This window comes from Pezoporus occidentalis, unplaced genomic scaffold (assembly GCF_034315485.1).
Source record: "Pezoporus occidentalis ecotype Australia unplaced genomic scaffold, CSIRO_AGI_Poc_V1 ctg192, whole genome shotgun sequence".
Classification (NCBI taxonomy): Eukaryota; Metazoa; Chordata; class Aves; order Psittaciformes; family Psittacidae; genus Pezoporus; species Pezoporus occidentalis.
Window position 1 is genome coordinate 766,903 of NW_026913771.1, and position 27,633 is coordinate 794,535.

Below are 27,633 nucleotides of genomic sequence, written 5' to 3' on the forward strand. Positions count from 1 at the left end.
TGGAGGGAAGGTCTTAAATAGACACAAGCGTAAACAGTGGATTAGCGTGTCCCAGAATTACACATCCCACAGGAAATCACTGTTGGGAAATCACAGCTGGTTATCCTCATTGGCCAAGCAGGACAGCAGGGTGTTGCGGCCAGGAGCAGGGAAGGATGGGGTGGAGGAACGTGCTGGGGTTTCTGGAGCAGCATGGGGAGTCCCAGTTGGTAGCTGACACCCTACTGAGAGCTAGTGACCTGTGAACGTAGCCTTAAGCAGAGCGGCAGGGCTGCCCCGCCCCGCCCCGCCGGCTGGCGCTACCTGCGTGCCCTCCGGCCGCCGACAGGGGTCGCCGTGGTGCCCGCGGACGCGCCCGGCCGCCCCTTCCGCCGCGGCGGGGGCCTGGCGAGGCGGGGGCGCGGCAGGGGGCGCTGCGGCGCGGCAGGCTGCGCGCCCGCCGATCCCGCGGGGGCTGTCGGAGGCGGCGCGGGGCCGCGGACATGCCCGAGCGGCGCCGCCGGCAGCAACAATAGTGCGCGGCGGGCGGGGAGCCATCGCGGGCGGGGAGCGGCGGGCGCCGCCGCGCCGAGCCTCTCCCCCCCCCATGGAGGGGTATTCGCTGGGGGTGAGCGTGTACTCCGACCAGGGCGGCAGGAAATACATGGAGGACGTGACCCAGATCGTGGTGGAGCCCGAGCCGCCGGCCGAAGCGGAGCGCGGTCCCCCGCACAAAGGGGGAGCGGCGCCCGGAGGCCCGCGCGCCACCGAGCCCCTCGCCGAGAGCGGCCGGCGTAGGGGAGGGAGCCCGCGGGCGCCGGAGGAGGCAGCGCTGCCGCCCGGCCCCGGCTTCGGCCGGTGCCCACGCCGATCCGTGGCCTTCTTCGCCGTGTGCGACGGGCACGGCGGCCGGGAGGCGGCCCAGTTCGCCCGGGAGAACCTGTGGGGCTTCATCAAGAAGCAGAAGGGCTTCTGCTCGGCGGAGCCGGCCGAGGTGTGCGCGGCCCTGCGCAAGGGCTTCATCGCTTGCCACCGGGCCATGTGGAAAAAGCTGCGTAAGTTACGAACGGTTGGCGCCCTCCAGCACCCCGCTCCGCCGGGCCTTTTGCCCACCCGCCTCAGGCCCCGTAACGCAGCCGGCTCACGGCCTTTTCCCCCAGCCGGCTCACGGCCTTTTCCCCCAGCCGTGCTTCCCCTTCAGGTCTCGCTTCCGAGACCCGAGGTCACGGCGGACCCCCTTGTCCGCCTCCCGTTCCCCGTTTGCCGGTGTCCCTTGAGCGCGGGACATCCCGCTTTTAGCCGCCTTTTCCTCCCCCCGTCCGCCCCCTCCGCACTATTCTGAGCTGAGTGTTTCAAAGCCTCCCTCTTATCTCCGTTTAGGAGCGGGGCACCCGCGCTGTTGGCGGCATCGACTCCGTCTGCAGGGAGCGGGGAGGGGAGAGCGGGATGTGATCCGAGGTGTTGAGTCAAGTAATTCGGTATAACAAGAAAAACTGGAGAGCATACTGTGGGAGGACACGTTGTAGGATCAATGTGCTGTGTAGTGTGATGTGATTATAGAGCTGCAGTGTGTTCTCGGGGGATTGCAAGCCGGATCGCTAAATTCGGTTTATTGGGAGGTCTTCATCTCGTTACCTTGATGGAGCTCGCCCTTAGATTTCCCTTGCCCAAAGTATCATGAAAAAAAGGTAATTTTAGCAAACTGAAATGGGCTGAGACAGTGTTTTTTATCTTGTACCTTCATTCCAACTGTTTTCTGTAGAGTTCTGTTGGAAGGGTTCAAAATCTGGCTGTTGCAGAAAGGGTAATCGTTTGCTCATTCTATATTGTTTGAGCATTAGGAGGTATGTAGTGTACCTGCCAAAATAGGAAACAGTCAGTATCCTAAAGATTTATAGACTGTTTACTTAACTGTAGTAGGATAGAAGTTGCGGTCCTAAATAGGTAAGGGTAAAGGAGAAGAGAGTGACAAGACAGTTGTAGCCTTCCTCCTCCCTGAGATAGAGTGAGATTGCAGAGTTGAGTTTTTGAAAGGAATTACTTTTTTCCTCGGTAAGGGGAAGATGATGGTTTAGAGTATGGTGGTTGTTCGTATATACTGTGCAAAGTGTGTGTTGTGTATGCATTTATGTCTTCGGAGGTCCTAGAAAGAGAGAATACAAGAACAGTGAACAAATGGCATTTGAAAACAGGCAGGCAGGAGCGGGACACAGTACCACTGGGTCAGAAACATAGTGCTGCTGACAGTGGGCTTGGAAGGTGAACATAAAAAGCAAGAATTGCACTTAGCGCACGGTGGGGTTTCAGCGAAGTGATGGGGCGGGGACACACATTACAGTGTCAAACCAGTTTCATTTTCTTCTTCCTTTTTCTTGAATAGCCACACAGAGAAGCTGTGTGAATGTCTGGTTCTTGAAAAGATACGGGAGAAGGCTGAGGGTGCACTGATACTGGGCAGAAAGGAAAGGGCGTAACGTTTAGAAGCACCAGAACTTGACCACAGCTTTGAGTGGTGTGTCATCCCCCGGGGCTGCAGGATTGCATGGGGAGGAGAAAGATGTGTGAATAGGGGAAGATGGGGGGGGGAAGGAAGGAGTTTCATTTTCTGGGTGCAGTTCCTTGATCTGTTATTTGTCACTGTAACTATATGTGAATACAAGATGCAGAGAGTTGGAGTGGAATGACAGAATACAGGAAGTACTATTTTAGTAATGAGTGTTTAGCAAACAGTACCTGGGTCGTGGAACCAATTTAAATTGTTGTGGGAAACAACACAGCTCTGGCTGTGAGCCCTTGATGATGGGTTTAGGTAGGCTGTATGGTAAACTTCTACGTAGCGTGCTTGGGCTTACTGGTTTCTGCTGCATGTGCCTGACAGCTAGTTTTAGTGGACAAAAGCATCACTATGTCTAGTTTATAACTTCTCATGCAAGTTTTACTTAAGGTAAATAGTGCTCCATATAATCAACTGTAAGGCAACTCTATGAACTTGAAAGGGAGACTGGGGATTTTGGTGTCTGGAAACAGTGGTGGGAAAACGGTTTGGATTTTTGGTGTAAAGGATGAAGTTTTTATTGCTTCCAGTTGATGGCTGCTGGAAAAGCTCATACTCTGCTGCTTTGCCAGTTCTTGGAACCTGTGGGTCAACCCAGTGACCATCTCTTGTGAAAAGAAACATTCTTGTGTAGAAAAGAAACACTGATCATGAGAGTCCCAGAAAAATACCCCTTTGTCATTGCTGATAATTTTTGCCCTTAATTATATAGTAATAAATTTCTCTGTATGTGAAAGGGCTTCCGGAGTAAAAGTTCATGTTTGAAGTCTGTTCCTACAATTGGCGGTGGTAGGAAAGGTGTTTACGAGAAGTGTTCTCAGGAGGTCCCAGATTTTGAAGTGACTCTTCCGAGGATTGTGCAGGTTTATATTTCTTTGGTACTGAATTATTTGTATAGCTTGATACTATTAAAAACATTTATTTCAGCGTGACTACTTGTAGTTTAGAGCTGTGTGATTCTGCTTTGGTTATAACTCTTCCCATTAAATTTAATCAAAGCAATAGAAGTTCAATAGTATTTTCATCTCTCATGAAATAGCAAGGGTGGGTTGTAAATTTTCACTGCAAAATAATGTCAGGATTATTCGTAGACATACTGAAGTTTCTGTAATGTATTGTAATCTGTAAAGGGCCTGAACCACTTCAGGCAATGCAGATTTCCAGGATAATGTAAAGTTTTTAGGGTCTGTTGCTGTATTAAAAGTTCATATAGCATTTATTTTTTTGAAAGTTTAACAAGAATTTTAGAACAAGCTAACGTAACTAAGGTATTGTAGTTAACCTGTATAAAACCAGGGAGATCGGAATGAAGTGTATTCCCTAGCGGGTTTTGATTCCCAGAATAATTTTGAATCATTCTCAAAAATGAACAGGCACAGAACTTCCGCATGCCTGTTTTGAAGCAGTCTGTATGTTTCAGATCACACACCAACCATCATAAGGGAATTTGCTTTTTAGACTGCCAGAGTATTTCTTTTTCCATTACAGATGTGGTATCCTGGTGTAGGATCCATATTCTGGTGTAACAGATACCGTTTGGGATGGGTTGTTTTAAACCAGTTACTACCCCTCTCTCCAGCCCCTCCACCAGAAGGGTGAATAAAGTAAGAAGTGATTGCAAGTTGTATATAAACAACTTACGGTCCTGGAAGCTGCACGGATTTGCCTCTTGAAACTGTTTACTGTTGTAAAGGACAAATTTGATTATAAATCTGATAGCTTTAGATATCTTGAACACTTAATGTGCCTTTTCTCTTTTTCCTTTAATCCTCTTTCCTTGGGAGAGTGGGGAGTACATCTGCAGAACTGGAAGGTGTGGTATTTTGTGGGCAGGTATTGTGACAATCTGTAACAGGCAGTGATGCTGGTACCCTGCTAGACACAGATGGGATTTACCTCCTGCTCTCGTTTCGCATCAGCTGGGTCAGCGTGTGCTGCACTGTTTCATAACGATGGGATTTTTGGATGGAAAGCTTCCCAGCTGCAGTGGAGTTGTGCCCACTTGTCTTATAAAAGATCTTGTAAAAGAAATATGGGGCCTTGATGGTAGTTTCCTGTGCATGTTTGTTCTTAGGGGTTCCATTTAGTTTGCACTGAATGTTTTTAAATGCAATCAAGTCAAATTTTATGAAGCAAATCCCTTTATACTTCTGTCCTAGGCAGCAGGTGACAATTTCATTTTCGTCAGCTACAAAGGCAGCTCAGTTTACCAATTCCAAGTTACAAAGCTGAGTGAAGGGCAGTGTTTTTCAAGTGGAGGGGACAAATTGTGTTAGAAGATGTCCCGTTGCTGGTTGTATGATTGATAAAAACATGCTGTGTGGAGGAGTCTGGTAGGAGACTTCAGTTTTAATGCTTGTGCTCAGAGGAAAGCTTAGCAGTTCTGACACTTTTGTTAATTTCTGACGAGATGAAATCTCTAAAGAAAGGAATATGCTGTGCTATATATAATACTTCTCTCTAAACAGGAGCAAGGCATAAACTAAAATCCCTTGGTGATAGGCATATCTAATTTCTGTTCTGTTGGAGCCTAAAACCTGAGGCTGCTGTATCATTCTTTTTCTCGTAAGTGGGTGATTTCACTCTGCTCTTCACTCCCATAAAGACTGATTTGACTCTCTAATATATTTTACTGCTATTGAGGGGTTGTTGTACTGACAGAAACTCATTAGTTGCAGCTTGTTTTCTGTTAAGTGCATGGTTGAAGTCCTCATTACCACTTGGCTTCCTCCCTCATTTGCTTTCCATTTGAAATGTGTTAGATTTAATATCCACAGCTAAAATTGCCAGACAAAGTACTTCAATAAGCTGATTGAATGTTTGTGTTCTTGAAATAAAGCTTCTCCTAGGGAGAAAGTGTAGTTTAGTATTTAGAACACAAAGCTAGAACTCTGTTAGATCTTAAATGTTTGAATTACACTGTGTTTCTTGGTAGCTAACACTGAGGAAATGAGCTTTCATCATCATACTGCACAGTTCTGCTTCTCCTTCATCATGTCTTCCATGCCTTCTCTTTCTTGTCTTGAGCTTCTGCACATCATTCAGTGGCCCTAGAACCTAAGTTCCTAATCTTTTGCTTCTCTTTGAAACTCCTGAAGTTTAAAATACCTGTTTCTACAGAGGAAAAGGCCTTAAATTATTTCCTTCCTTCCCCCCCCCCCCCGTGTTTGTTGTGCTATAGGAAAATAAGTAATACAGTGCTTTAGCAGTCTGGCTTGGGTATTTCCTGCAAACAGAATGTGTATCATAGTGGAATTTTTATGTTGTGCTGTGTGAGCGTGACTTGTGAAGTGCAGAAGATAGAATGTGACAAGGAGATGAGTCTCCCTTCTGAGTTTGAAGACAGGAGTGGGTGCAGTGAGGAAGAAACATGAGGTTGCTGTTGACAGTTGAAATCAGCCGATAACTGGGAACTTGAGTTCTGTTTTCTGAGGGTGCTGAAGTAGGGAGGAGGACTGGTATGGCTAATCTGGCTTAATTAGGATGTCGTCTCAGTCATTTGGTGGGGTTTTGGAAGAAGATGAACTTGGGTGTGTAGACACAAAAATAGACAAGAAAAGGCATGAAAGAGAAATTTGGATTGGACATAAATGGGGAGAGAGTGTTACGTGTTTTGAGGGCAAAACAGTGGGGAAAGATTTCTGTAACCATGTGTAGTTCACACTAGTACAGGTATTTTGCTGTTCTGAAATTAAGGGATAATTTTTGCAGATTCGAAGTTGGGTTTTGAGTAGTGTACTTAAATCATCTGCTTCATTCAGTCCTCCAGAAGGAAATGTGACTAAGGCTGTTGAGAAGTTACCCAACTTAAAATGTTCTTGAGCATATCAAAGTAAAATAGCATTTTCTTTCCTTCTGAGGGCTTCAGGAATGTCCAGAAAACCTTCCTGCCAGTAAAACGTTCAGAAAAATGACCTAATCTGTAACATTGCTACCTCTTCAGCCAGGGAAGTGAACAGCAGAGCTTAACAAAACACTTGATTGATCCCCTTCAGCACTCCAGGAGCACATCTTGCCCCATACTCTTCTAGTAGTGCTTAGAACATGAAACCAGAAGAGACAGCTTTTTGACTCCTCTCTTGGTGCTTTGACACTGTCTTTATCTGTGTTAATTGAAGCTCTAGGTAGGGGAGTGATGTTATGAAAGTGGGGGGGATCTGAGGGCACTGGTTTGCCTGGCGGTACTATAGTTAAACACGCCCTGTGTTGTAATGTTACACAAGGCTCTGTGGCACACCTTCCTCTTGAGCCTCAAAACGTTACCAGTTCCACAGAATTGAAACCGAAGGTATTCTTACTTGTTTGTTTTAATCTCATTGCAGCAGAGTGGCCAAAGACCATGACAGGCCTCCCTAGCACGTCAGGAACCACTGCCAGCGTGGTAATTATCCGCGGGTCAAAGATGTATGTTGCTCATGTGGGTGACTCAGGAGTGGTGCTGGGAGTCCAGGATGACCCCAAAGATGACTTTGTGAGAGCTGTGGAGGTGACGCAGGACCACAAGCCAGAACTTCCCAAAGAAAGGGAGAGAATTGAAGGCCTTGGGGGCAGGTAAGTGTCTCTGTGCTTTTTACTTCAGTTTTGATCTCTGGTGCTATTTCTGTCTTTGCACTAGGCTTAAGCGTGCTTGTTTTTTTTGGGCGGGGGGGGGGGGGAGCAAGCAAGCTGGTGAATCTCATGGTCTATTTATATTCCTTCCCTGTCTGTGCTCTGTGTTTTTTTTTCCTAGCTTGTTGAGGGATAGGTTAGTGTGATCTGTTGTTGCGCTGTTGTGCTTTTTGCTGGTGATTTATGGTGTAAGCAAACTCTTCGTTTCCTGGTGGATCAGGCAGCTGAGGTGCTGTTCTAAATGAGATGCTGTTCTAAACTACAGTTCTAAATGTTCACTGAAAACTTTGGAAGTGGAGATATTGCTATTTGACCTATTTTTCATTAAATTCTGAGGAGCCTGGGGGGAGAGGATTGCCTTGCCATAAAGATAATGAGATGAGCTCTGGCGTATCTGGTTTGTCAAAGGGTGGAAACGCAGCAGTTTTGACACAAAATACTCTGTAATGTCTCCTGCATTCTGCATTGTTCCTGAGGTGACAATGGCAGCTGTTGAGTAGGCTCTCCAAAGCTTCTGTTTAAAGAATATAAAATAATCTTAGATTTGAAACAAGATACTGTATTTGCCATGTTTAAATATATGCTGAAAATGTTAGAATACCATGTTTTAACGCATATTAGTAATTTCTTCACTGTCAGGAGCTGGCAGATGTTGGAACATCTCTGAGTTGTGGTTGATGTGTGCTCTTGTGACTGAGGAGGAAGGCTGGCAGGTTTGTCAGATGGCACTAATGTTTGGAGACAAACCTCAGGGCTCGCATTTGGCATAGCTTCACAGGAGCTCTGTGTTCTTTTGCTCCGCAGTATGGCACCAGATGGATGGGCATGGTTTCCTTCTCTTGCAGTTCAGAGACAGATCACTGAAGGTTTTCCTGTTGACATCATCCATACGAGAACCCTGTCAGCTCATTAACCTTCAGACATTTGTATCTTTAGCAGGTGGAAGTTGATCAGTTAGCTCTGTTGTAGCTTTTCAGGAAGGGTAATGTGCAGTTTTGCTAGGTTAGTACTTGCAAGTATATGGGTTCCCAAGTTCTGTATCTCAGAGACTGAAAGTCTCTGAAGCTTCAAAGAAGCACTCCCTGGAACTTTGCATCAACGGGAATTGTTAAATCTTATTTTATTCTTTTTTAAATCTTTATTTTTACTGGTCCTTCTTCTGTGTTTCCCAGGCTGGCTGCTGCAGGCTATTGTGAAGCAAATGGTAGGAGTGAGGTGGAACATTGCAGCTCTGCTTATTAATGTCCTCTCTTCCATGAAAGCAAATTGGGAAAAGTTAATGGGAGAGCATAATTGAATCTTGCATTAAAAATGCTATTTTCCTAGTGACAGTGTATGAGCGTGGGATGAGGTGTTTCTGATGGTGGCTGAGGTTAGCTTTGTGAGGTTATTCTTGTACAAGTGGATGAGATGGCTTTCTAGGATGTGATGTTTGTGACTTTGCTGCACTGTGCATGCGAAGGATGGAGCTAAACATGCCCTTGTTGTTAAGGCCTTTGAAGTCTCGGGAAGTGAATCTCGAATAGCTTCAGTATGAGGAAACTTGAGGCTGTTCCAGAGCTTTTCAGTTTCTAATTACCAATGGCTGTTCCTTGGATAAAAGCTAGCTTTTAAGTATCTAGTTCTTAACTTTTTGGGACCAGGCTTTGCTAGTTCCTTGTTCCATTGCCTTTTCTTCCTCAGTCATAGAATCATAGAAAGTTAGGGTTGGAAAGGACCTTAAGATCATCCAGTTCCAGCCCCCCCCCGCCATGGGCAAGGACACCTCACACTAAACCATGTCACCCAAGGCTCTGTCCAGCCTGGCCTTGAACACCGCCAGGGATGGAACATTCACAGCTTCCCTGGGCAGCCCATTGCAGTGCCTCACCACCCTAACAGTAAAGAATTTCTTCCTTATATCCAATCTAAACTTCCCCTGGTTAAGTTTTAACCCGTTACCCCTTGTCCTGTCACTACAGTTCCTAAAGAAGAGTCCCTCCCCAGCATCCTTACAGGCCCATACTGTCCTGTAGCTTCTCCTTCTAATGCCATTTGTGAGAACTAAAACCAGTGCTGGGTGCCTTAGGGCAGGTGTTAACATTCAAATGCAGAGCTGTTTCTTCCTATCTCCTGGTTTCAGCAGATAGCAGCTATGAACAATTCTTCTTTTATATCTGCCTCACGTTGATGCACCTTTAAGGAAATCCCTACAGAAGGCTGTGCTCTGCTCTCTTTTGTTTTTTTCAACTGCACTGTGCTGCTCCTCACTGCCAAAATTTGGCAGATGGAGAAAACTGAAGGAAGAACTACATGATTATTTCCACCCAAGTGAGTTGACGTTGATGCTCCTCATCTGAGGAAAGCAAATTCAGATCTGTTGTTTCTCTGACAGATTGAAAAGATACTCTTACTTCTGGTTGTTGCAGCCAGCCAGAATTTCTTCCAGGTTTTCATTCCCTTGCTTTTTCTTCTGCCCTTCATGTTCCACTTTTCCATTTGGCTTAATACGGAATGAAACTATCTAAGTGATACCGTGTGTTTTGAAATATTTAATTGTGCTGTGGACTTCCCTGAGGGTGCTGTCGTTATTGACTCCATATTTGCATATTAAACCGGTTTTGTGTCATTGAAACCAACTTCCATGCTTTCATTTCCATTCCTTTTTAACCCCTCCTTCTTTCTGATGGATTTAGTGTGATCAACAAGTCTGGTGTGAATCGTGTTGTTTGGAAGAGGCCTCGCCTGACTCACAACGGCCCTGTGCGCCGCAGCACCGTCATCGACCAGATTCCCTTCCTGGCAGTTGCCAGAGCGCTCGGTAAGTTGTGCCTGTGTCTGGGAAGTGAGACACCGCTGCATACAGAACTGGATTATACCCTGTTTGCCAAAACATCCAGTTTAGAAGGGGCTTGCTTGCCTTGATTACAAGGCCTTCTGAAAGTGTGGCCCTTTCAAAAGTGTTTTTAATAGAATATGGATTTCATTTTTCAAATAAAGCTGTAGAAGGTGTCATTGGTGAGTGAAGGACTTGCCCTACAACGTGCTGTCAGACTCACAAGGATGGTACTTCATCCCTGGGCAAACAAAAATGTACAAAGCAGAATGTGTCTTCAAGTTGGAGATCACATTTGTGTTTTACTGAAGTAATAAGACTGTATTTTTTGACTAGATGGTGGTAAGAGTAAGTTTTGCTGTGTAGCATATGAAATACTTTGGTCTTCCTTTTGTGGTGGATCTGTTTTCTTTCAAGGCTTAGCATAGAATGAACAAAGCGATGAAAGTCAAGTCTGTGTTACATCTATAACTTGCCGGTGCAAGAGTATAAGTAATGGGAAGCTATCTTTGAGGAACACTTTATTCAAAGGTCAAAAAGGCATGTTACACTACCTAGAAAACTTTCTAGAAAGTGGTTTTGGGAAATACTTCATAATTAAATCTCTGGCTGGTTCTTGCCCATGAGCGCTAGTGTTTTCTGGTCAGATTTTTCCTTCAGTTTCCTTGCAGAATTCCAGTCTTGTGCAGTTCATCTTGTTTCCCTTTCCCCGGTGAAGAATTTTCTATCCAGACATACCCAATGTAGGTTTGATTTTTTTATTTTTTTATTTTTTAATTTGATTTTTTTTTTTTGGCATCATGTTTTTTACCTGTGAAAACTCTCCTGTGACTTAATTTCTTCTTGGCAAGCTTGACAGTTACGCGATAGTGTTGTCAGCGTTCCGGGGTCAGTTGGCAGCATGTCATGGGGACAGTCTGTTCCGGGACCACGATCATCCTGATAATTGCATAGCATTACTGTGTCTCATTTCAAAGGCAGTGATATCCGTTTCACATGGCTTTATCCAGTGTTATGAAGAACGTTGCAGTGGTAACTAATGTTGTAAAATATGGCTATGTATGAAGGAAAGAGTCAAAGGCTAAAGAGGCTGAATAGAGATCTATCAATAACAATAAAGTTTGAATTTGATGGAAATTTTTCTCTGTATCTTTAAAGTCTTAATTCTGTCATATTTTAGGCAAGATGCTTATTTTATGGTTAGTAAAACTGACTTGAATAAATCCTTTGGAGTCAATAGATGACTAGGATCTTCATCTGCTGAGCTCTGTACCCCTCTTTTCTCCTTTTCTGCATAAGGGTGTGTGTTCCTCATAGAGTACAAAACGTCTGTGCTTAATTATGATGAATCTTTACTCTTATGATTGCGAGTTTGTTGTTTGTCTAAACAGCTCAGTGACTTTTGATCTGACTCCTCTCGGCAAGTTGAACAAAAGGATTTGGCTGGGGTTTGTGTGCAGATGGGAATTCAAGGAATGATGCATCTGTTAGCCCCCTATTGCATTCTTTGCCCTATTGCATGTGGATGAAGAGGATTACTGGAGAGTTTCAGGTCCAAGAAATGAGAACACTTATCTTTTAACAATTCTGGGTTTCAGAAAGCAGATTTGAAAGCTTGAAAGAGTGCTTTGGCATCTTCAAATCACAGAGAAATGGGTTTACGATGTGACAGTGTTGTGGTGTTTGCTTGCTCAAGGAGCCTCCTTGGCCTTTTTGCATCCCCTTCTGAGGAGGTATGACAAACCTCCTGGAAAAGGGAACACAGCTGCTTCGCTCCCTAGGACCCAGATGGTGCACAGACGCTCACAGTTTGGAAACAGGATTTAACTTCTTTCTGAGGCCAGCATGCCCCTTACGCTGCTTACAAAAGACCTACCACGACTAAGGCCATTTGCATTCATGCTGCTGAGGCCTGCTCGACCCCTTGGCTGGCTCCCAGGCTGCTACCCGGGTTGGCACAGAGCAGTCACGCTGGAGCCTGGCCAAGCGGGTTAATGTCAGTGGTGACACATACTGGTTCCCAGTACTCCAGTCAATCCCACAGAGATCTAGCACAGTGATTCTTTTTGCTAAGTCCAAAATGGGTTGTTATTCTTGCAGAAATCCCAGACAGATCCCAGACTGGACAATAATTGCACAGTAATTTTTAGCAGGAAAAAGAGTCTCTTTGCACTGTGGAGAGGAGCCTGGAGTTGTGAATTTACTGCCTTTAGAGTGGGAAGACTGATTAAAAAGGCTAAAATTTAGACCACAGATGTTTTGTTGTTTTTTTTTCTTTTAAGTTTGACTTTCTCTAACAAAACTGTACAATATTTTTGACTCAGTCTAATCCCTCATCCAGTCCTGAAGTCTGTCACTCCTCGTAAGGAGTACATCAAATGCTTTGGAAATAGCAGGACTAAAACACTATGGAAAAGCTTTGCATTGGTTAAATAGTTGGTCAGCAGACAGAATACTGGTGCAACAGAAGTCCTGCTCAGATTACTTCTGTTGCCATTCCTTTTACTGTTCTGATTGTATGCAGTGTCTTTCTGCCCTAAAATAAGCATGTGTGGTATGCACTTTTTATTACCACTGCTTCTCACAACAGTATTGGCTGCATTTAAGTCACATTTCATTTAAGTAACATTTAATTTACCTATAGCTCTATAACAAGTCAGGATATTTAGGCTTCATGCTGTCTCTGTAAATTATCTGTGTGCTGCTTGTAGTGTATACAGATTTTTAAGTCTTCTAATGAAATAGTTTATAGTGTAGCGGAGTATTCTGCATTTTCAGGGTAGCTACTTCTGCTGACCTCTGTTGGGCAATTGAAACACCTTTCTTGATGCCAATTTGCCTTGTAGTAGATACTTAGGAACCCTGTGCAGTCTTAGAATTGTTCAGCTCAGGACTTGCTACCTGTTCTGATCAGAAGAGCATTTTTGTTTCCTTAGAGTATAATCACTTGAGTAAGCTTCCGGGCACTCGCAATTTCATGGTAACTGTCCATTTATCTGCCTATGCCTAAACCAAGTGTGAGGTGACTCAAATTACTTGAATCCCCTTGTGTAAGGCAAAGCTCTGAGTGTGTAGATTGCCAGATACTGTAGAGCAGATGCTCAGGGGCAACAAGCCGTCATGTAAGTTGCTGTGTGTTTTGGAGAGTCCATGTGTATCATTGCATCATCTATTAGTTATCGTCTTCCTGCGGAGACAGCATCTCCCTCTTGCAGTCAGGAGGGCATTGTAGATCCCCGTGAGTGTGCTTACACATGCATGTCTTGGGGGAAGAATGCTGAGAGGGGAAATAACCTGCTCTGTGTGTAACATAATGGCCAGATACGTGCTAGGAGGAAGATTACATTTCAGGTACGCCACCTGTCCAAATACATTAACTTAGACCTACTTCTGGGATGATAAGCAGAAAGCTGTAAGTGTACAAGATTGCGTGTTTTCTTCCCATGTGTTGAACCCATTATAGAAATACGGAGTGAAAAATTTAGATCTCTGGAACCCAGTTTTGAAGTAAAATCTGGCCATGTGTGTAACTTTAAAAGGTGGTATACCAAGCAGGGAAAGCACAGAAAAGCTACGGTCCAAGCTCTGAGTATCTTGTGATAACAACTTGAAACAAGAACAGAATGGAAAAGCAAGTAGGCAAATGGTGTGATTGATCACTGAGCTCTGTGGATTGTCTGCAAGTGCAACTTAAACACACTGTGGCTTCCTTAATTTGCTGTTTAAGTTGACATCCTCAGCTGTCTCCCAGACCAGTCAAGTTGACTGGTAGTGCCTGGCGGGATGGCAGCAATGGCTCTTGATTGGTTTTTAAATCATATGGAATCTCTTGATGGTAAATCAGGTCTAAATCCGGTAAATCTTTCATGGATCTTTTTTCCCTCCTCCTCCCCTTTTCTTGGGAACTAATACAGAGCCAAGCTCTGCAGCTGTCGAAAGGGTTATGTAGTAAGGGATTGCCTAACAGTGTTGTAGCTGTTTGTGTGCGTGTGAGGGGTTTAAATTAATGAATGATGAAACCTGAACCAAGAACCTGTTACTTAAATACTTCATGTAGCAACATGAAGGATTTTTTTCCTTTCTTTATGTAGAAATGTAATAGATTCACCCCCATATTTTAGATGGAGTGGCCTCTACCACACAGGCTTGACTTTTTATAAGAACATGAGTTTCCTACTGACCCCTGTACCGGACCAGTAAATACTCGGTGCATGGCTCCTGCAGGCATGGGGGCTCTGTCAGTGACAGGGAAGCTGTTTCCCAGAGCAGCTTACTGGATGCCAGAATAGTTTGTGAAGCTTTTGAACATGCATACTGTGAGACCCCAGAGAAGAGGGTATGGCTGACCTCAGATGATCTAGAGTAGATCCTGTATAAGCATTTTGGATTTCCTTACATGATTCAGTTTCTGTAAGTTAACCAAATGAAATGGGCAGAGTTGCTGCACAGTGTCTGCTGCTTAGTTCTTCCTTCCTGCTCCTTAGGAAGGAATGAAGATCAATCATATTGAATTGCATGAGCTAGGAAGTTGTGTTGAAGTACTGTACAGCATTTTCCAGGTTATATTGGTAATAGCTTTTTTTTAATCTATATAAACCCAGGCAAACTGCAGTGCAAAGTGAGGTGCATTTGGGATTCTAGTCTCGTCCTGGGATGTCTGGCTCTAGCTTGTATAATTTTTTTATCCCCCAAACAATGTATGTATGTATATATATATATATATATATATATATATATGTCTGCCTGTATAAAATGCAGAGCGTGTGCTTTACTTTTCGGGTCTGTGTGTTACACTGGTCATGTGAAGCACATGTGGATCCATGTAGCTCAAATGAGAGAGCCTGGGGCTCTCCCCTCCTTGGCAGACTGGAGGTGTCTCTGTGTGCCTCTTCCTCTGTCTTCTCTATCAGTGTAGAATAGCAGTAATAAAGCTTTTCTCCTAAAGGTAGAACTTTATCCAGGTTTAGTCAGTTCATTCTTCCAGTTTATCCCATGTCTTTAGCTAAGCAAATGCTGTCTAGGATTGTCTTTCAAAGCTTGAAATTCCACCTTAGTGTTCATTTGAAGGATTTCATTCAAAGCCAGAAATTTCAGAGCTTTCTGCGTGCCAATTTAGTTCTTCCCCTCTACTTTTGCATACTAGTTCTTGCAGGCTTTTCTCACGCTGTGGTGTAGCCCGAGGCAGACACCTTTCTTTCTCTCTTGCCTGTGATTTTTGCCAACATGCAAGCAGAGATGAGCAGTCATGGTGCAGACTGCCTTATAATCAGCTTTTAATTCACCATTCATTTTAAATGCATTGATTTGTTTAATTTTCTGCTGAAGTGCTGCTCTCTTGCCTGGGCTTTCCTTTTCTGTGTAACATTGAGGGTGGCATTCATTCAGCTGATTTGACTGAAATGGTATGTAAAAGAAGCTCCTGAAGGAGTAGTGAAAGTGCTTCTGTGCAACTTTTCTGCTTCAGTTCTGTCACCATCCCTCAGGTCTTTAATCGTTCCTGGGTTGTATAAATGACATTGCCTTGCAGTCGTCCTTAGACTGCTGTGAAGATGCCCTCTCGTGGCTGTAGGACTGGGTTGTCAGTCAGCTGACTTCTGGTGGAAGCATTTTCCACCACAGCTCAGCCTGCATGGTTTTAAGTGGTTACTGCCTCTATCTTTGCTGAGATTTGTCTCACTTCCTAGCAGCACTGCCTCATTGGCAGTGAAGAAAGGAAGTTCTGCAAGGCTTCTCTTTGTACTAACAGACCTTTTAGATAAAACTTTGATTTAAAAAGATCTGGCATTAATCAAACTGAGTTTTTGTTTAGGACTGACTTATAAAAGTGAACTTTTCTTTCCTCTATTAAAACCAAAAGATATTTTTGTATTTAAAACAGCATGCTCCAGAAACACAAATTAAAGATTTGATTTATATATGACTTCTGGACACGCTTTTGCCATAAGCAGACTTTGGGCTTAATCCAGTCCAATTTACTTACACAGTGGATGTTTTTGTTTGTAACATCAGTTACTTTCCTGGAAGCAGCTGAGTTACAAGTAGGGTTTGGTTTTTTTTTCTCCTTTTATTTTAAAAGGTAATAGTAAGCAGGTAAGATAGACAACACATTTGGATGTAATTCTTACAGGTAGCTAAATAGGTTTCCTCCTCCTTTAGTATAATGATTTCAAGCATCTGTTTTTCAGTTTATAAGCTGCAGTGTCATTTTTGTCTAGATCCCTGTACACTGTTCCGGTTCGAGTCGTGACTATGAAACCAGTGTGGTTTTTCTTCAAGAAAGGGAAGGAGGTATATTAATATCTTTTTTTTTTTTTGGTTTGGAAAACGAATACCCAAGCTTCACAGCAAAAGAAACGTTCCTGGTCTGTAAGTTTTTAGAGAAGAAGGTTGTTAAATGTTTGGGTTTTCATCTGGAACAAAAATAGTATGGTTCACCAAGTGAAGTCTGAGAACCTGGCATTCCCGTCTGTAATAGTAGCCTCTGGCATATCACATCATCTTGCTATCTTGGCTTCCCAGTCTGCTCAGGGGTCACTGGTCCATCTGCTTCCTTTGGGACAGAATTAAAGATTTCCAAGCCCTTTGAAATGCTCAGGGAAAGGTATACTCTACTTTCTGGCTTACTTGCATCTCCCGTTTTCCATCCCAGAATCATGCCAGAAGGTTCCAGGTAGAGTGACTCTTCCTCAGTTTGTCATCTCTTTCTCAGCCGCTGTGGTGCTGTGCTCTCCAGTTGGCCAGGGGAAGATAGATGGGTGACAGGAGTGTTCTATCTGTGTAGCAGTCCTAAAAAGCATTGACTTAATCTGTGGTGCTCTGCCCTTTAGGAGAGAAAAAACCTACTAAAATATAGTACCTCACCCCAGTGACAAGGGTTGGTGTTTGCTGGTTAGAGTTGAAGAGTCTATGAGAATTACTCTTAAAGTACTCTTCATACAGTCCTGTGCCAGCACGGTTCACCTGCCTGCTGGGTCTGTAGGTCTGTGGGAGCAGACTCACAGCAGCTTCACACTGAAGATAGTTTACCCTGTTCTTTAGGGCAAGTTTTGGTTGTTGCCTTCTAGGCTGAGAAAGGAAGAATCTGGATTTTTCTGTGTGCCTCTGGCTTCACATAAAGTTTGAGGAATTCTTCCTGGGTGAAAAAACAAAAGCTTTTATCTTTTTATTTATTTATTTCAGTTTGTGACATCCAGAGCTCCATTTGGCTTTCAGCAACTCCAGCCAAGTCTGGAATTGGTCTCACTGTGCTTTAGTGCCACTCCATCATACAACTTTAACTAAGTTGTTGTCTATTCTAAGAGATTTTTGAGCTTGAATAGGTGATGAGTACATTTGAATTTAAAACACATGGAGATACAGTTCTTGCTGTACATTTGCAGCAGCCTTGGAATGCTGCTTTGAGAGAGGTGATGCTACGGGGGATTATTTGGAAGAATGCATTTTGCCAAAATAATGCATGTTTAATAAATTTAGTCTTGAAGCTCAGTCCTTGGACTAGTCTAGCTCCTCTTCACTATTTGCTTTCAGGAAAACTTACTTTCCTCTTGTGGTGTCTGATTTCCTCTCTTTCTGATCTCTCCTGCCCCAGTTAAAAATGATGGTAGTGCTGTAGGGATGTTGCTGCATTGCAGATTTCATGGAATCACAGACTGGCTTGTTTTGGAAGGGACCTTAAAGCTTGTCCAGTTCCAACCCCCTGCCACGGCTAGAGCAGGTTGCTCCAAGCCCCATCCAGTCTGGCCTTGAACATGGATTTGCACATGGATTCTGCCAAATACATGGACTGTTATTAACAAGTAGAGCAGCAGCCTTTCTAATGCAAGTCACACCGTGCCATCTCTTAATTCCAGTGTCAAGCCCACACCTCATTGTGTAGTTCCCCCATGGCCTTCAGAAAGCAGCTCACTGTGGAGTGGAGGGACTGAGGTTGGAAGGCTTTCAACCGCAACCAGGACAGCTGGGCTCTTGGTCTGGGGTTTGGCCTGTAATTTGGGAGGCGTGGCTTCATCCTGGGTGTTCCCAGAATCTCTTGTGTGCCCTTCAGCATGTATATAATCCTCAGAATCCTCTTATAACCAGTGAGATATTCCCAATGATGCCCATGAGGAGCCTTCTTCCTCTTGGAGGAAGATTCACTGAAATCAGTGCACGGATTACTCAGCTGTCTTCTCAGGAAGAGCAGCAGATGGGCAGTGACATGTATGAAGATGAACCAAAATTAAATAGCATCAGGTTATTTTTATCGCACAGCACAGCTAATAACATCTGTCACTTCTCCTAAATGAATATGAACAAACTAGCAAATCAAAGCATAAAGCCATGATGCATGTTGGCAATTCATGCTGCTGCTGATTCCAAGGTCTGGTTGCTGTAAGATCCCAAGCTCTTGTCTGTTTTATTTGCTATGTCCCCAACAGGGATGATGTGAAGAACTCTCAGCGCATGAAGACTTTTTATGGCAATTTCTATACAATAATTGTGCTGGAGCTCAGCTCTTCTGGTACACTATTTATTTTGATCTCCTTGCCAGCTGCTGGCTTTGTTGTGAGCCTGGGGAGCAGAGTGCTCCTTTAGCCAAGCAGGCTGGGCTTTTAATTAGCACTTATTAGAAGCATGTGTTTCTGTCTGCTGCTGCTGCTGCACTGAAGGTGAATTGAGGCTTTAATAAGGATGGACCCTCCATGCGTGCTGCCGTGAAGTGGAGTAATTGAGCTGAAGTATTCCCTTTCCCCATTCTGGAAGAGTCTTTTCAACTGGTTGATAGCTTAAGGCAAACCTAATGGAAGGAAGTAGGAAGACAAAAAGCTTATTTATTATTACCTTTGAAAGGGTGGTGATGGACGTGGAAGAAGGCTGCAGCATGCTTTCTGAAGCCAGCAGAAAGGAAAGGAAAAGTACCCTGACAAAACCTTACTCTTAAACTGAAGTTCTTAAGCTTCTGTGTGCTTTTCAACTCAGACATTTTAATTAATGTCTACTTCTAAAGCCATGTGTTCTGCACAGAAAAAACATAGCCAGTGCTTGCTAATAGTAATGTTGCTTTTTGTTGCTTTTTAATACAGGAAGCGAAGGTGTTAGTGCAAATTAACACTGTTCCTGTTTGAAAGGCCCAACCTTAGAATGAGTTTTGTTGTTTGTTTTTTTCCAGGTATCCTTGATAAATGAAATTAAAATAAATTGATATGGAAATGCTTTCTTCTGATGGAGTGTTTTTTATCAAAGGAGGGTTTGGAAGAAGAACTTGAACCAGTAGATGTTGGATTTGAATGTGTTACTCAGATTCAGTTCAGGCCATCCTTACTGGTGAGGTGACCCCAAACTCATTTGCACAGCAGGAAGGCTGTAAAAATAGAAAGGTCCACTCATGAGGCCTTGCAAAGGAGAGGCTTTAGCTCTCATTTTCTGCTTTCCTGCTGGAACCCAGGCACCACTTGTGTTCTGTGGCTTCTTTCCAACTCCCAAAATTTGGCACATGGTGTTCAGCTGGACAGACACTCTAACACAGCACTTCGTGGCTTTGGAAGGGATGCTGATGCTGTGGAAGGAGGAAGAAAAAGAAAGGGCAATTAATAGGGGAAAGGCTTCAGTCTCTTCTCCTTTGCCCTCTTCCTTTGTTCCCTCTCTGTGGCACCTGTGGGTACAAATACATACACAGCGAGACATAACCATGTAGTCCTGTGTTGTTTGGATGGCTATGGAGGATCTTGGGGTTAAAAGTAAAAGGCATGAAAAGGTGGGGTTTGGGGGTTTGTTCTCTCCTATAAGCAGGACTTATTAGGGTGTGCAGGGCAGCACACCATCGCGATGCAGGCTGATCTCTAATGTTGTATAGGTTTTAGCTTGGATATTGAGGTTTCACTGTTTCCTAGGTATTGATCTGTTGTGTTTTCCCTTTTTCTGAAGGCATTAGTTTTAAGAGGGCAGAAGACCTCCTATAAACATGGGTTGGGTTGAGTTGTTATTTGATTCTTTTTAAATTTTCTTTTTTTTTAATTTAAATTGCTGTGTATTAATAAATACAATCAGAAAGTGACAGCAGCAGAACAGGAGCTGTGCTGAAATTACTGTGTTGGTAGCTTGAGACTGGTGGTAATTGCTTACATGAGAACATTTTTCCGTATTTTCCAAGATTCATATTCCCATGTGTAGCACAACAGCTCAAACCCACTTTCTTCTTTGCTAGGTGATCTTTGGAGCTACGACTTCTACAGTGGTGAGTTTGTTGTGTCTCCTGAGCCTGACACTAGTGTGCACACCATTGATCCCCAGAAGCACAAATACATCATCCTTGGCAGTGATGGGCTGTGGAACATGATCCCACCTCAAGATGCTATCTCCATGTGCCAGGATCACGAGGAGAAAAAATACTTGATGGTGAGAGCAGTGGCTATAAGTTGTTGTGGAAATTTAATACTTATTTCCTCTAAAAACTGCTTGGTCTCCCAAAGTACCTACCATAGCTTTGCCACACCATATTCGTTGGCTGATACTGTGGTGGCATATACTGTCAGATATCATGGATGTCAACATTGTTTAAATTACTTGGTTGTCATTTTAGGGGTGGTATCTAAGTAATAAAGCTGATAGCATGTCCCTTCTCAAAGGAAGTTAAATAAATGTCTGAAAATGAAATTTATGTCACATTACAATGCAGACAGTTGTTTATTGGCTTTTATGTGACTTGTACAAAGTTGGAGTTAAGTTTGGTTTATTTTGCAAACCAGTCAAGAATTTATATAGTGGAGCATCTGGGCATCAGACTGTGAATACTCTGTAAACCTCTTGAGAGACTTCAGGAAAGACTGTAGGATGTGTTACAACCAGGCTATTTATGCAAGTCATTGCGTCAGTTCTGTGGTTTAAAGCACTCGTGTGTACGTGGATTCTACAGTAAACTGATTCTAAAGTGAAGATACATTTCAGTTAATATTTCCTCTTGTGTTTCTGAATCAAGCTTCAGCACGTGATAAGTAGGAATATATAACTGAGGCTGTGGCATGTAAACTGTCCATCTTCCATTTATAATGTCAGGTGGGTCTGATTGCTTTCTCTGTCCCTTTCTGTGAACATGAAGGGAGAGCACCGACAGTCCTGTGCCAAAATGCTGGTGAACAGAGCACTGGGCCGGTGGAGGCAGCGTATGCTGCGAGCAGATAACACCAGCGCCATCGTCATCTGCATCTCGCCACTGCAGGGGAGCAAAAGCAACTTGGAAAATGAAGAAGAATTGTATCTTAACTTGGCAGAGAGTCCCTGCTACAGCAGCCCTGATGTGAACAGCATGACGCCCTCCCGCTGCTGCACCCCACCCGTCAAGGTAACAGCTTTATTTAGATGTTTTCAGTGTTCCACTTCTGAGCATGGAGCTCACTAAATAGAGAGCAGTCTCCTCTTTCTCCCCTTAGGAGCAATTTCTTCCTACACAGCTTACTTTGATGTGTAGGATTGGGGCAATGGTGTAGGCAGACCACTGCGAGTGATGGAAGTAGTACTGCTGGGAACTACTGGCCTGTCAACTTAAACCACTATTTGATGTCGGTTTTAGTTGTGGCTGTATTTTGTTTGGTGGGATTTTTTTGGTTTTCTTTTGGTTTGTTTTTTTTTTGTGTGTGTGTCCCCCCCCCCCCCCCCCCCCCCCATGGGTTGTTGTTTTGGTTTTTTCCCCTTTTCACCTTTTTTTAAACTTGTATTTTTATTTAACTGCAAAGGCCTGGGCAGTACCTATGTCCGGATAACACATTTCATTTGCAGGGCAGTCATTTGAGAGCAGTCACCTGGCTGTAGCCTCAGTACTTCCCTGTACAAAGCCCTGGAGAAAGGAATGGACTTTTAATAATGTTTCTTGAAAGACTTTGGGACACCAAAGGCAGAGTATTATAGTCTTAACTTCTCAGAATTGCTGGGTTTAGGGATACAATGTTTTTATGACTGGATATCTGTTAGTAGCTGTTGATCTGTATTTCCTCCTTAATGTAGAAGAAATTCTTACTGTAACTTCATGCATATAATTCACACAACTTTAAATGCACTGTTTCTTTAAAGTAAGTTTTCCAGGATCCCCCCAAAATCAAGTAGGCTGTTGAGAGAGGAATGGGGCTATAGGGCTCAGAGATTTAAGAGAGAAATACACCAAACACATCCCCTTAGAGAATAAGGTCAGGCTGCAGTTTCTTTTCCTGCCTTGCCATGCTCAGCTGATGGATTGCAGGCTGCTTGTGGACAGGTTCTTAATCTCAGTGTAGTTTGTTCAGTTTTGTTGTGGCGTGTTCTTTTGGCATTTGTTTTTTGAAGGTAACCAGTGGGTTAATGTATTCAAGAACACTTGTTGTAAAGAATGCTTTCTTTCTGGATTGAGACATCATGTTATCATCTTCTGGTTGATCTAATGGTCTTTGTTAGAGGAGAAGTTGTTATAATACAAGGTCTTTCTTCAGGTTATAAGCTTTAACCCTTAACATAAGGCAGAGTTGTTCAGAAAAAAATGCTGGTTTTGGTGTTTTCCTCCCACTTCTAAGAACTGGAGTGTAGTTGGGAGTGGATGTTTGTTCAGTAATTACCAGCTGCTCCTGATTTAAGTAACTGTCCTTTGATGTTGTGCAGTATCTTTGGATAACTGTCCTTTGGGTAAAGTAAAAAGCAAGCAAAAATTGGAAAGGGAATTCTTAACAGTCTCTTGCTAGAAACAAGCTGCTAATAAAATGGCAAGCTGAAACTGTCCCCTTCCGTTCAGTGTAGCAAAATATGTGGAATTTCAATTCTAAATACTTCTGTACTTTTAAGTTGTGCCATAAGCTTTGTGTGTGATCTATTATCAGTATTGAATAAACGTTGAGCTACATTGGCTTCAACAAACCAAGGAAGCAGAATTTCTGCATTAGGACTTGGTGAAAATATTGGGCTTTTCTTTAGGATTTCCCCTTCCCTTCAAAGTAGATTCAGTGAATTGTGCTGTGTGACTCTTGATAAATTGCAGCAGGCAGTCACAAAGAGTTAAAGAGATCAAAACTTACAGGTTTGGTGTTTGGAGTTAGGGCCTTATTTTATTTTTATTGCTTAATGTGCAAAGCCCAAAAGAAATTTATGACTGGCTACAGGTCTTTGTTGATAATATATATATATATATACATATAAATCTATTTTAAAGCAAAAGTTTTCTCCTCTTGGATTAAAATAGAACTGGTGTCGCCAATTTAAAAACACAGATCCCATTTTCTTATTACTTTTTTATTCCAAATACTCATGTCATAAAGGTCTGTGCTTTAACAACAAGCATCCAGCTGTCCTCACAGAGTACCTGTGACTGCAGAGGAAAGCAGAGAAGGAAGCTGGAAATAAAAGAGACAGAAAAAGACCACTGCACTGTCAGAACAGTTTTGAAATACTTGAGATAAAACCCCATGTCTCCAGGCAGATGCTGATGAATGAAATGTTTTACAGTGGTGTCTCGTTTTTTGCAGAACGAGAACTTTGTGTAGTTACTTGTTAAGTATATTTGGTAACTACACCATCCTGAGCAACAGTATATTTTTCATAGTACAGAGATGTTCATCAGTTGGAGAAGAGCCACAAGGGAAGGAAAGACCTATTTCCATAAATTCTGGTTATGTGATGGCTGTAGGCTTTTCCTTTACACAGCAGTTTGACTTTGTGTGAGCCTTCTGGGTGAGTGGTGCAGGAGTGCTGTTGGCTCAGCATTTTCTTTAAAATTAACATTGACATGACACAGCATTTGAAGCATTTGGGACCCTCCCTTAAAATGGTTGAATATGTGGTTTCTTATGCCTTGCCTCAGAACGTAAACCAGTAGCCTTCTTGCAAGGTGGCAGTTTCCCTACGGAGTACAGCCACACAGGTCCTTCAGGAGATGCGTTTTGGAATTCTTTTCTGATGGTGATAACTTGAGGGATTCAGGAAATGCCCTTATTTCGTGATCCTGTTTGATCCTAGTGTCAGCCTTGCAGGAGGGAAAAACCCCAGTTTGCTGATTGCACAAAAGTAAGTAGGGCAGTGCATAAAACCCTTGATACATAAAGCTGCAGATAAAGATATGATCTAATTTAGGTCTGTAATTAATTCATCTTCTTACAAAATTACCACTGAGTTTTACTGAGCAAGGATCATGGTAGTTTCTGTAAGTACATGAGAGGTGGTTCCCCAGATCAGCCTCAGCTCCTGGAGGATCATAGCCCAGAGGGGACAGGTCAGCCAAACCAAGAGGTGGCAACAGGTGGTTCCCTTGGGAGAGCTGAAGGAGGCACGGATGGGCTTGCTGTGTAACAGCTGCTTCATTCCCAAACAAGAGATTTGGAAATAGATGGAGACCAAGTCAAAGTTTCTCAATTAAACTGAAGTATTTCTTGTTTGCATATCCTTCTGGCAGCAATTCCTAATACCAGATTAATTCAGGTATTGCTGAGGCCAGTGATCCAATTTGAGTAATGAGGATCTTGAGGAATGAAATTGATGATTCACATTTTATTTTCCTTGTTCTGTTACATCATGCTTTAGCAGTTCATCCGCTGGCTTCATTTGGCTTCCTAAAGCCTTATCCAGTCATGCCAAGCAGATGATGTTGCCAGTAAGCATCTTGCACAGTTGTGGCTGGAGTCACAATTTCAGAAATGAAAATGAGCAGATTGAGTACCATTGCCAGGGCTGCTCTGTGTGTCATCTCAGTCCCTTATGAGTCCTGAAGAACAGAGTTGGGTAACCTCTAACACACCATCCATCAAGGTCTTCCCTCCTGTGTTGCTATATGTAGTAAAAGAATATTATTGAAATGGTTTTATCTACACCAGGGCAATGACAGGGAAGTAGAGGGGAGTAGAAAACCAAATCTAGATGCTAGAAACAGTTGTGATTGTTTTCTCTTTTGGGGTGTGTGTTTTATTAAACCTCAGTACTAGCTTTTTCAAAAGGGCTAAGCAGTTGAGGATATCTTCGTGAAGGTGAACTGAAGTTCTGGGTTTAGACTGTAAAGTGCCTGTTTACTTGTCTGAGATGTTCCACTGACTGACTCTGATCCAGCTGTGTATGCATGTGAGCTTCCAGCACACTGTTTTCTTCAGTTACTGTCATTTGCCTTACATTGATGGTATGCAGAGTAATGTGGCCTTGAAATTTATTTTTGAAGGGCTTGCTGAGTGACTGGGGATTTCTTCACAATTAAATCTATATTAAGGTCATAATTCATCTCTTAAGGGCACTGCATAAATACTAATTCCCAAAAGCTCCCTGTGGATAGTGCAAGCAAGTACTGTCCCCATTTTCCTGTTGGTAGAACTGAGAATGAGGCAGAAACACTTCTCAAAGGCTGCAGAAGAGATGAGTAGCTGAAAGTAGGATTAGGGTTTAGGAAGTCCCTGGTTCTCAGGACATCAGATTAACCATGTCTCTTCAACAGATAGAATGACTGTGCTTTATACAGAGTGGATAGATGTGCCGTGAGGAATGGAGTTGCTTTCTTTGTAAGTTGTAGAGCATAAAACCAGGCAATAAAACGTGTTACTCTGCACGGCAGGCAGGAACTGCTTGTAGAATAGCTTTGTCTGACGCTCCACCTTTCTGTGTGCAGTCAGGGCACTGATGAGGAGTTAGTCACTCTACATCATAATCTGGATATGCAGTAACCAAAAAATCTAAATGTAACGAAGGTCAGAAGACTCTTCCTGCTGTTTGTGTTTGTTTGACTTCGTGGTGCTTGGCCATCTGACAGCGTGTAACATCTTCAGATGGCAGTACGGGTGCACTTATCACAGTGTCTGAGGGAGGGAAGTTATGTCCACATGTTGCAAAATGCTCCTGCTGAAAATCAGGGAGTGCAGGCACTGCTTTCTGCATGGCTGACTAAGTCAACATCAGATGTGTGCATCCTCCTGAGCAGTTTATAGAATCAAAGAGACAGGTACATGGGCTGAGTAAGTCTGCATTCTGACTGCAGAGGTGACACATCTGCTGTTGTGAGACGCTTGTAGGCTGGGGGGCTGAAATAGATGGTTTTATGAAGCTACTGTGCACAGAGTACCAAGTTCACATCTGTGCTCTGAATTTGGTTTTGCCTCTCCACGTGAAGAATAGCTAACTGTTTTGGAGTAGGATTTGTACGTCTCTGATAAGGTTGAGACAAGTTCTGTCACACACTGTCTCTGCTCTCAAAGGGTAACATGGGTGAAATAATTATATTTATGCCTAAATATGTTTTATTTCCTCTCAGCTTTTAGAAGATGATCCGTGGCCACGGCTGAATGCTTCTGAGCCCATCCCTCCCCTCACACATAGCAACGTGATTTCAGAAAAGTATTTAGAGCTGCCAAACGAGATTGCCAAAAGCAATTTACCTCCATCAGGAGCGACGCTGAAGGATTCAGGCCCACAGGAGGAGAAGTGCAGCAAAGCGTTGGCTTTGAGGATACAGGAATCCTACAGCAACGGTTTGTCAGTCAGCCTCTCCCCTTCCAACTCTGCCAATTCAGGCACGGACCAAAAAGGCTTCAAGGTGTCCCCTAATGGCCAGACAAAAGCCCAGGATGCCGAGCGGACACCCACGGCAAACTTTAAAAGGACACTGGAAGAATCCAACTCGGGCCCAGCGATGAAGAAGCCGAGGCGCGGCCTGAGCCGGAGCCTGAGCGTGCCGCCGGAGGGCATGTCCACCACGGCGCAGCGCAGAAACTCCAGGCTGGCCATGCGCCGCAGCCTGCGCGGCCAGAAGAAGCTCAGCACCTCGCTCTTCCACCCGCCCCGGAAAGCAGTGTGCGTGTGCTGAGGGGCTGCTCCGGGGGAAGTGGATTCTGGTCAGGTTAGAATGGGCAAGTCGGTGCAGAAGTTTGAAACTCTTCCTGTTTTATCGTTTTTTAAAGTAGAAACATTTTTTGGTATCCAACAGCTTTATCCCAGCCTTGTACTTGCTTGTATTATAACTGTGAATTTTGTAGATGTGTAGGGTATAAGTTGCTGTAAAATGTGTGTAAATTTGTATTCCTTCATATAAATGTAGTCAGTTTTCTTCCTTGTATAATTGTTACAGCAGGGCTAAACCTTGTTTTAAAAGAAAATTAATAATCCTTTTTGTTAATTTACTAAAGTGATGAATTTGTATACGCTTCTGGTGAGGAGAATTTCACAACTTTTTAACTAAAGTAAATTATTAAACAGAATGGCAGATATGTATTTTCGTAGTACTTACACGTTCCACCTAAAGTGTGTCTTTTAGAGAATACACTAGGTCTATATTTTGGTTTTAAACTTTAGATTTCTCTACTCAGAAATGAAATGTATGTGGAAGCAGAGGTGTTGAGCCTGGCTTTACCCAGCTCAATGTCCAGTCATTTATGTTAATTAAAATACTATGCAGTATCTTATTTAGTTGTATTTTTTGTAACATTAATCGTCAAAAGTATTTAGCAAAAAAAAGTGTGTGTTTTAAAACGCCAACTCCTGAGAGCATCCTATAAAGCCATTCCCATCCACTGTTACAAATGATGGCATTTTTAGCCAGGCATAAACGCGTGCCCTATGGAGGCTTGATTTTTCTGCTATTCCAATACTGATGGTGCTGCTAATACCTTTCCACATAAGTTCTTAAATTATTTTATGAGTATTTTCATTGATCTGTGGACCATGTGTATGTTCACCTAAATAAAACACGTGAAAGTTTGATGGGGGTGCCTTTTGGTTT

General features: G+C 43.3%; 1 protein-coding gene across 1 annotated transcript; it reads left to right on the forward strand.

The window, feature by feature from the left end:
- The first annotated feature begins 423 nt into the window (after positions 1–423).
- Positions 424–27,612, forward strand: PPM1D (protein phosphatase, Mg2+/Mn2+ dependent 1D). The gene is made up of 6 exons (XM_062617130.1): positions 424–1,034; positions 6,856–7,084; positions 9,817–9,941; positions 20,140–20,330; positions 21,031–21,273; positions 26,170–27,612. The coding sequence occupies exons 1-6, from the start codon at positions 587–589 to the stop codon at positions 26,719–26,721; spliced, it is 1,788 nt and encodes a 595-aa protein (XP_062473114.1). The 5' UTR covers positions 424–586; the 3' UTR covers positions 26,722–27,612.
- The last annotated feature ends 21 nt before the right edge of the window (positions 27,613–27,633 follow it).

Coding starts and splice junctions, on each gene's coding strand:
- PPM1D (XM_062617130.1), top strand. CDS start 587: ATGGAGGGGTATTCGCTGGGGGTGAGCGTGTACTCCGACCAGGGCGGC. Junction 9,942..20,139: donor GGCAGTTGCCAGAGCGCTCG/GTAAGTTGTGCC, acceptor CTTCTTTGCTAG/GTGATCTTTGGAGCTACGAC. Junction 20,331..21,030: donor AGGAGAAAAAATACTTGATG/GTGAGAGCAGTG, acceptor GTGAACATGAAG/GGAGAGCACCGACAGTCCTG.